The 9,789-nt window shown below is 44.5% G+C and overlaps 1 protein-coding gene across 1 annotated transcript in view; it reads right to left on the reverse strand.

Moving 5' to 3' along the window:
• Positions 1-3,237: 3,237 nt before the first annotated feature.
• Rbx1 (ring-box 1) overlaps positions 3,238-9,789 on the reverse strand; it is a 17,056-nt gene continuing 10,504 nt past the window's right edge. Inside the window, exons 4-5 of the mRNA XM_008844817.3 lie at positions 6,920-7,005; positions 3,238-4,075 (exon numbers count right to left, since the gene is read on the reverse strand). Coding sequence (XP_008843039.1) covers positions 4,063-4,075; positions 6,920-7,005 — 99 coding nt within the window. The 3' untranslated portion in view covers positions 3,238-4,062. The remainder of the gene's footprint in view (positions 4,076-6,919; positions 7,006-9,789) is intronic.

Raw genomic sequence — 9,789 nt, forward strand, 5'->3', positions numbered from 1 at the left:
TATTTATTTATTTATGTATGTCTTTTTGAGGCAGGGTCTCCCTGTAGCCCCAGCTGGCCTGGAACTTGCTATGTACACTGGGCTGGCCTGGAACTCACAGAGATCTGCCTGCCTCTGCCTCCCAAGTGCTAGGATTAAAGACATGTGCCACCACACCCAGCTACCAGAATCTGTATTTTAATAAAATCTTCTAGTGATGCTCAAGGACTTTGGGGCTTATTTTTCTTTTGTTTTGTTTTTGAGACAGTGTGTTGCTATGTAGCCCAGCTGCCCCGAACTCATGATCCTCCTGCTTCAGCCTCCCAAGTACTGGGATTATAGGTTTGTACCACCAATTCTGGTATCTTACCAAAAGTTGGAAAAGCATGAGTCTAAAAGGCTTCAGTGAAAGAGCTGCTGTTGTTTTATATTTTCTCCTTGTAGCTGCAGCTGGCCTGGAATTCACTATGTAGACCAGGCTGACCTCCATGTAACAAAGATCCTTCAGAGATCCTCCTGCCTCTGCCTCCTGAGTGCTGGGATTAAAGGTGTGCACCACCTTGTTGCTTTTAATTTTAATATAATTATTATTAGTGTATGTGTGAGTGTACACCCATGTGGGGGTCAGAGGACAACTTTGTGGAGTTGGTTCTCTCCATTCACCTTTATGTGGGTTTCTGGGTGCAGCTGAGCCATCTTAGTAGCCAGTTTTATGACAATGTCACAGGCCACATTGGCCTTGAACTCACTTATGTAGCTAGGGATGACCTTGATCCCCCTCTCTCCGCACCCAGAGTGTTGGGATTACAGGTGTGTGCCTTCTCCTGTGTCTTGAGAAGCAATTGTCAGCTTTGGGTATTGTAACTGAGAGACCACTGGCCAACTGGAGGACTTTTAGGGGATGACCAAAGCACAGCATGTGAGAAGCTAGTGAGAGACTGGAATGTCGTAGCCTACAGAAATCTAGGGAAAGGGGAGGAGACACATGTAGGACTTCGCTGGGCAGGCAACATAACAACTGGATCCATGTTATAAGGAGACACTTTCGCTCTACAGAATAAAATTCTTCCTAGACCTTAAGACATTTGTTTTGTCTGCACCACACGATCCCTGCCCTTCAGGGAATGACCACCCTCTGTTCCAACTATGAGGTTCTCTGAGAACCTCATAAGAACCTACCAATTAGTTCAGGAACTGACTCCTGGTCCACCTTGAGTATCTGGTGTCAGAACTTGTCGTTAGTGCCTCTCCTATGGAAGAAAGGGCAGCTAAGGAGGCACCAGCATCCTACAGACTCTGTCATGCATGAAACCTGCAAAGAAGCAGGGCCCCCTGCTCCAAATGGGTCATCACTGCCGAAAGCAACATGTTCACCCAAGAAACTAGAAACTCCTTTTTTTGGTTGAGAGAGGAGAGAGAGAGAGAGAGAGAGAGAGAGAGAGAGAGAGAGAGACTCCCCCGTAGCTCTAGCTGGCTTCCTCTAACTGGCTATAGGTCAGGTTGGCCTTGAACTCACAGAAATCTGCCTGCCTCTGCCTCCCAAGTGCTAGGATTAAAGGTGTGCACCACCATGCCCAGCTCCAAGAAACTCTTTTATGCAGTTTGATGTCCACTGAAAAGGGCTTAGAGGGGTTTCTGGTGAAGGTGGCAATCCTAAAATGCTAATAGCAATTGGGGCAGCTGCCTCTGCTTGTGCACTTGCTACGTACCACCCTGTGGCAGCTAATAGAGGATGAGAGGTTTGATTGATTCAGGTTAGACTTTGAAGTTATTCATTACTAAACCTAGAGGTTTGTATGCCTAGTCTCTTACCAAACAAACAAAAAAACAAAAAACAAAAAGGAAGTTGGATTTGGTTGGTGGTGTATATCTTTAATCCCAGCACTCAAGAGGCAGAGGGATCTCTGCAAATTAGAGACCACTGAAGGCCAGCCTGGTCTACAGTGAGTTTCAGGCTAGCTAAGGCTGCATAGTAAGACCCTGTCTAAAACAAAACAACAAAAAAACCCCAAAACCTAAAAACTGAGAACCCAAGTTTTCAGTTGTTTTGAGAATCCCTTCCCAGGGGAGACAGTCATCTACCCACTCCTGTTTTTAAATTTTAATGTGTATGAATGTATTGCCTGCATGTATGTGAGTGCACCCGTCTCGTGCAGTGCTGTGTAGGTCAGAAGAGGGCTTGGGAGTCCCCTGGAACTGGAGTTAAAGACGGTTCGTAGCTGCCATGACGGTGCTGGGAATCAAACCCGGGTCCTCTGCAAGAGCAGTCAGTGCTCTTAACTGCTGAGCCATCTCTCCAGTTCCTCTATGCACTCCTTTTGAGGTCCTAATAACAAGGTATGATTCTACTGAACTTCCCTTGGAGAACTAGTGAGTTTATTGGGCTTACAGAGCATGAGTGAGGGGGTCCTGGCAGTGTGTAAGGTGACCCCAAAGCACTTGCATTATAAAGCCTTCATGGAGCAGGGATGATGGCTTCCCCACAGCTGCACAGATGGAACCCCTTTCCCCTGGCCTGTATGTTCCAACATCTCCAGAGACTCAGGCCACATGCAATTACAGCATAATTACATCTAAAAGGCTGGGAAGAGGATCTGGAATCTTAGGTCAAGTTAGATGACCCTCCCATCCCCATTCCCTTCTCTAAGGGAACCTCAAAAGTCAACAGGTGTTTTACAAGTAGGCAGTTTTCCTGGACCACCACAATGCAGAGCAAAATTAAGAAATCTTGCTGGCTAGGCAAGCTGTATGCTCAGGAAGAGACCTTGTCTCAAAACATAAGGTGGAGAGTGACTGAGGAAACACTGATGGGAACCTCAAAAAAACAAAAACAAAGAGCATTTTCTACATAGCAGAAACAGATCTGGAAAATGATTTTAAAAGAACAAAAACATCTATTAACATAAATACTTTTATTAAAATTAACTTTCACAACAAAACAAGATGTACTTTCACATTTTAGCAAATCTTTGACGAGACAGTTGTGTTCTCTGGTCTGCTGCTTCATCCAGTGTGTTTCCTTGACTGGTTTCCAATAAACTGCAGCTGGACGGAAAACCATGAATTCCCTGAAAGGATTTCGGGAACACCTAAGAACTATTAACCATATGAAACCACTGCAATAAACCAGTCTGCCAATAAGATACCGTGTAGCCACTGAATTAGTTTTAGGGTAACAATTCCTTCATGGCCAATATGTTTAAGGGAAACTTGAGCTCTTATTAAATCAGAACAATTCTCTCCTTTTTTGGCCAGTAGTTGAACCCAGGGCCTTGGGTGAATGCTCTACCACTGAGCTACACCCCAGCCCCCAAACAACTGTAGCTTTTGTTTTGTTGTTCATGGCCTTGAGCTCTGGGCTCGAGGGATCCACCTCTGTCAGATTCCCAAGTACCAGGCATGAACCAAAACTGGCCAAACAATTTTTAACTTGAATTTAAAATTACTCTATTGCCAGACAAGATTACACTTTATTTTTTCTAAGCTAGAGAAAGCAACATATCATACACGGTTAACATTTGTAGTGTTTTAACACTTTACAAAGCCATTCTTGGAGCCCATCTGACAGGATTTACTAGTTCTTAGAATTCCACACAAAGGAAGCAAGCTCAGAGCAGACTTGGCTGGTCCTAGGCGGCCACTGGTAGGCTATGGAACTGGGCGCTGGGTTTGATGGCTCCGAGTCCCATGTCCTCCCCTCATTCAGCTGTCTCTCAGGAGGAAGACAGAGCTGACGGTGTTTCTGGGTCCAGTGATCCACACTTCCCAGGCTTTGTCAGACTCTCTGTAACCAAGTGATGCACTTGTAGGACCGTCATGAACATTCCACTTTAGAAGGCTGGCTTTCTGGAGTTGGAAGAGGGGTTCCCCCTTCATTCAAGTCCACCGTTTTTACATACATGAGACAGCAACCATTCTAGAATTCAACTGCATTTTATTTGACACAAAATACAATACGGCTTCAAAACAGCAAACCGAAAGCATAAATGAGAAAAGACATGGTTCTATCTAATTTATAATTAACAGGAAGGCAAGTCACTAAATGAGTAACAAAACGGGTAAGCTTAACAGAGGATTCTTTTTCTAATGCCCATACCTGAAAGACAAAATAAATTACTTTATTAATCCTGTGGTAAATTCCTGCTTGAGACTATAAAACCTGCTTAAACATACAACACAATTTATATTTATTTATACATTTTTTTTTTTTGTTTTTTTTGGAACAGGGTTTTCCTATAAGCCCCAGCCGGCCTGAACTACCTATGTAGACCAGAGTTCTGCCTGCCTCTGCCTCAGGAGTGCTGGGACTAAAGGTGTATAACACCGTGCCCAGCCTTATTTTATTTTTTTGAGACAGGGTCTATCCCAGGCTGGCCTCAAACTTGGTATGTAGCAAGAATGACCTTGAACTCCTGATTCTGCCTCCACCCCCCAAGTGCTGGGTTTACAAGCCTGTGGCACCTCCTCTATTTCACGTGAACAACTTCAGCCAGAACTTTGAAAAGATGCCACTGGACGTGGTGGGGATTTTATGTGGGCTCTGGGGGTCAAACTCAGGTCCTCATATTTGAATGCAAACACTTTACCAACTTAGCCATGTCCTCAGCCCTCTCCTAAATTTTTTTTTTTTTGAAACAGGGTGTCTCTGTAGCCCTAGGTGGCCTGGAACTCACTATGTAGACCAGGCTGGCCTTGAACTCAGAGATCTGCCTGCCTCTGCATCTCAAGTGCTGAGATTAAAGGCATGCGCCACCATGCCCAGATTTCTCCTAAATTCTTTAATGAAATAAATGACAAAATCTCCAAGAAAAATTATTGTACAAATAGGGAATTTTCAAATATCTTATAAACTAACAAACCTGATTTCTGTTTTTTAAACCTAAGTATATCTTATAAAATGGGGCTGGAGAGCTGGCTCAGTAGTTAAGAGCCCTGGCTGTTCTTGCAGAGGACCAGGGTTCAGTTCCAGCACCCACAACAGCAGCTAACAACTGTCCCTAACTCCAGTTCCAGGGGATCCAATGCCCTCTTCTGGCCGCCATGGGCATGACACAGTACACTTACTATAAAATACTCATAACACATAGCAAATAACTTTTTAATTAAAAAGATTTTCTTATAAAGATATATTTAAATAAAAAATATATTTTTCAAAATGAAATAATATTCAGGAGGTAGAGGCAGGGGAATCTCTGAGACCAAGGCCAGCATATGGTTACATGGAGACCTTGACTCAAAAAACCAAAAACAAGCTGGGCGTGGTGGCACATGCCTGTAGTCCCAGCACTCGGGAGGCAGAGGCAGGCGGATCTCTGTGAGTTCAAGGCCAGCCTGGTCTACATAGTGAGTTCCAGGACAGCTGGGGTTGCAGGGAGACCCTGTCTCAAAAAGACCAAAAAACAAACAAACAAAAAAAAACCAAAACAAAAACAAAAAAAAAACCAAAAACAAATTCAGATTGATAATTCAAAACAATGGCCAGGATACACACACAGAGTCAAGTTACAGAAAAAAGTACAGATATAAAAACCATGGTAAGAAAATTAAAAAACAAAAACATATGACATGGTGCCCAGTCTAATAACTACATTTATTTATTCTGTGTGTAGGGAGGTAGTATATGTGTGGGGGTGTTGGTACTCATGTGCCAATGTGTAGATGTGGGAGGCAAGAGAACAAAGGTTTGGGACAGAGCATGGCCAGAAACCAAAGGGGCATCCTGTGACATTCTCTGGAGGAGTGGAAATGACATACGTTCTTGGGATAGGGTTATCAAGTCAAATGTTACTCTCTTGGGAAAAAAAATCATGTCCATTTTCTTGTCAGGGATGGTGCTTTAGACCTGTAATCACGGCACTTGGGAGGCTGAGGTACAATCACCAACAGTTTGGGGCCAGCTACAGAATCAGATCCTGTCTCAGAAAAAAGTACACATTCCTTTTGTCTATTAATTATCATTAATTACGATGCATTCATATGAAAATGTTCGTGCACTCCCAAGTTTGATAAACTTACTGAGTTAACCATAAATGATGTATTATAATTAATGAGCACGTGATAAACCAATGGAATGTGACAAGTAGAGCACTTGGCTTGAGAGGCTGAGGCAGGAGAGGTATCACGAGTTTGAGGCCAGCCTGGGCTAGAGAATGAGACCCTGTCTCAAAGGAAAAAAAAAAGCCTCAAACGAAAAGGACTGGGCTAGCTGTGGTGGCACACATCTGTAATCCCTGCACTTGAGACAGAGGCAGGAGGATTGCCACAAGCTTGCCCACCAACCTGGTTCCAGACCAGCCAGGGCTATAGAGACTGTCTCAAAAAGAAACTCCCCTAACCCCTACAGAAAAGAAAAAAAGGAAAAAGGAAGATGCTAGAGGATACAAAGGCACAATGCAACTCTGTGGCGGGGAAGCTTGTCAAGGGGTATGGTACAAAGTTTATTTATTTTGGCAGTACTGGGCATGGAATCCTGGACCTCAAACATGCTAGCTAAGTGCTCTACCACTAAGCTACATCTCCAGTCCTAGATATACATGACATATTTGTAACTGCCATATTTTCGCAGAGCTAGAGAGCTGCAAACTTTTAAAGCTGGTTAATTGTTTTCACATAGGTAAGTCCTGTTTACTCAAAATCTAGTTTAAAAATAAGACATGTTCTGGGCCGGGTGTGGTGGCACATGTCTTCAGTCCCAGCACTTGGGAGGCAGAGGCAGGAGGATCTCTGTGAGTTCGAGGCCAGCCTGGTCTACCATAGTAAGTTCCAGGCCAGCTGGGGCTACAGGGAGACCCTGTCTCAAAAAGACCAAAACACACACAAAAAAACCCAGACATGTTCCATGATGTTCCACAACCCCAGCTGTTTTCAGCTCAAGGCAAACCAGAGAATAACATGGACCACGAGGCCCAGACTTCTAACCCCAAGCAGGGAAGAGACTTACTTTTGGAATTCCCACTCTCTGTTGTCCAAAGGGCACACCTGCCGTGTTTTGAGCCAGCGAGAGATGCAGTGGAAGTGAAAAGCATGCTGAAAGAGAAGACACTGCATTAGAAATAACTGCACCTCTAGCACCGCTCAGAGACTGTGCAGAGGGCAAAGACAGCAGGTTAGAGAACAGCAGCACTTGAGAGGCAAAAATTCCATAATGGATTGCATTTCTTATAGATAAGGATATCTCCAACAAAAGCATCTGCCATGCCATTACAACTAGAGAGATGACTGAGGAAGCGCAGAAGCATGTTCTCACAGTGAGGTCTCTGCTCTTTAAGGGATCAGGGTATGTGGCTCCTGGTGCCACCCAGCCTTTAACAGGACACTTCTACTCTCTAAGAAAGGAGGCCCTGACCACAGGGACTTCAAACTTCTCCATTCTGGGTTACCAACCTCCAGCCTTCCCTTCCCTCCTGTTCTTGAAAAATAAGGGCATGGTGGCACAAGCCTTTAGTTCCAGCACTTGGAAGGCAGAAACAGACAGATCTCTGTGAGTTCAAGGCCAGCATGGTCTACATAGTGAGCCCTAGGACAGTTGGGGCTACAGGGAGACCCTGTCTCAAAAAAAAGAGAAAGAAAAAAAAAAAAAAAGAAAAATGAGCTCAGAACTAGACTACACCGCCTCCTCAGCCCTGTGGGACAGCACACTCCACTGTCACCCACCCACTCAGAACTAAACAGACATACCCTAACCTTCCCAAACCTACCTAGACTGACCAAAGAGCTTTACTTTCAGATTTATTCATAGATACACTACTTAGAACTCGGTACTTAATATAATAGGCCTTTACTGGATGAGGGGACTGTCTTTAAAAAGCGAGTATAGGGGGCTGGAGAGATAGCTCAGCGGTTAAGAACACTTGCTGGTCCTGCAGAGGACCTGAGCTCAATTCCCAGCACTCACATGGCAGCTAACAACTGTCTCTAACTCCAGTTCCAGGGGATTCAACAGCCTCTTCTGATCTTTGTGGGCACTGCATGCATGTGGTACACTTACATGCATGCAAGCAAAATATTCATATACATTAAAAAAAAAAAACCTATTAAAAAAAAGGAAGTATAGCTGGGTGTGGTGGCGCACACCTTTGATCCCAGCACTCGGGAGGCAGAGGCAGGCGGATCTCTGTGAGTTCAAGGCCAGCCTGGTCTACATAGTAAGTTCCAGGACAGCTGGGACTACAGAGAGACTCTAACTCAAAAAGACCAAAAAAAAAAAAAAAAAAAAAAAAAAAAAAAAAAGAAAAAAGTCTACACCTTTGATTCTAGTACTTAGGAAGCAGAGGCAGGCAGAATTCTGTGTTGGACACCAACTTGGTCTACATAGACACTGTTCCTTCCCCCAACCCCCCCCCCAAAAAAACTTTTTTGGTCTTTTGGAGACAGGGTCTCCCTTTAAGCCCCAGCTGGCCTGGAACTATGTAGACCAGTCTGGCCTTGAACTCACAGAGATCCGCCTGCCTCTGCCTCCCAAGTGCTGGGATTAAAGACATATGCTACCACGCCCAGCACCCCCCCAAATTCTTTTTTAAAATTTTATTATTTTTATTTTATATGTGTGTATTGCCTATGTGTAAGTAAGTGCACCTGTGTCTGTGCAATGCCCTCAGAGGTCAGAAGAGGCTGTCAGATCCCCTGGAACTGGAGTTATGGACAGTTGTTAGCTGCCATGTGGGTGATGGGATTCGAACCCGGGTCTTCTGCAAGAACAACCAGTGTTCTTAACTGCCGAGCCATCTCTCCAGCACCCCCACCCCCAAATACTTTTAAAGTTTTATTATTGTGTGTTTGTAGAGGCCAGAAGAGGATAGCCACATGGAACCTGGGGACAGAACTCAGGGCTTCAGGCTTGGCAGCAAGCCCCTTTGGTATGCACCAACACTACCATACAAACCCTCTGCAGTGGGTGTTTCTTCCCCTTGCTCTGCTCATGAGTATAAGATGAGAGCAGAGCTCCCCCAATTCATCTGTGACCACTGGCTGCAGCTCAGCACTGGGGAGAAATATGGATGGAAGCCCTGGCAAAACAGCAAAGCCTTACACCTGTTCAGTGTGTCTACGCTCTCAAAACAGGCAGAGAACTTCAGGAATCACACGACACACATTATTTACTATTATTGTGAACTATTTTCTGTTTTCCTTTTTGAGACAGGGTCTCACTTTGCTCTATAGCCCAGGCTGACCTGGAACTGTGAAGTCCCATTTTTTTTTTTTTGTATTATGTGTCTCTGTGCATATGTGTGGGTCTCTGTGTGTAAGGATGCATGTGCATTGGTGTGCACTCTGTGTGGAGGCCACGTCAACCTCAGGTGTCATTTCTCAGGAGCTATCATCTTTTTTTTTCTCAACAAAAACAGACAACTTTTATATCATCTTGTGTTTTTGTTTTTTGAAATTTTGAGACAAGGTCTCCCTCTGGCCCCAGGCTGGCCTTGATTAAACAGACCTGCCTGCCTTGCCTCCAGAGAACTGGGATCAAAGACATGAGCCACCACACCACTTTATTTTTTGAGACAGGGCCTTGCTGACTAGGCTAGGTTGGTTGGCCAGTGAACCATCTGTTGCTGCCTCCCCGACCATGGGATTTTAAGAACATGCCATTAGGCCTAGGTTTTTTTAAATTTTTTTTGATATAAATCTCACTATGTAGCCCTAGTGGCCTGGGTTTAGATAGGTAGACCAGACTGCATGCCTCTGCCTCCCAGGTGCTAGGATTAATGGTGTATATATTGGCCTGGCTTCTTTACGTGGGTACTGAAGATCATCTCCTAGCTCTGAACTGCCTTTTTAAAAACTGTCTTGACAAGAACAACAACAATAATA

The sequence above is a fragment of the Nannospalax galili genome, unplaced genomic scaffold (assembly GCF_000622305.1).
Source record: "Nannospalax galili isolate Female #2095 unplaced genomic scaffold, S.galili_v1.0 scaffold180, whole genome shotgun sequence".
Taxonomy (NCBI): domain Eukaryota; kingdom Metazoa; phylum Chordata; class Mammalia; order Rodentia; family Spalacidae; genus Nannospalax; species Nannospalax galili.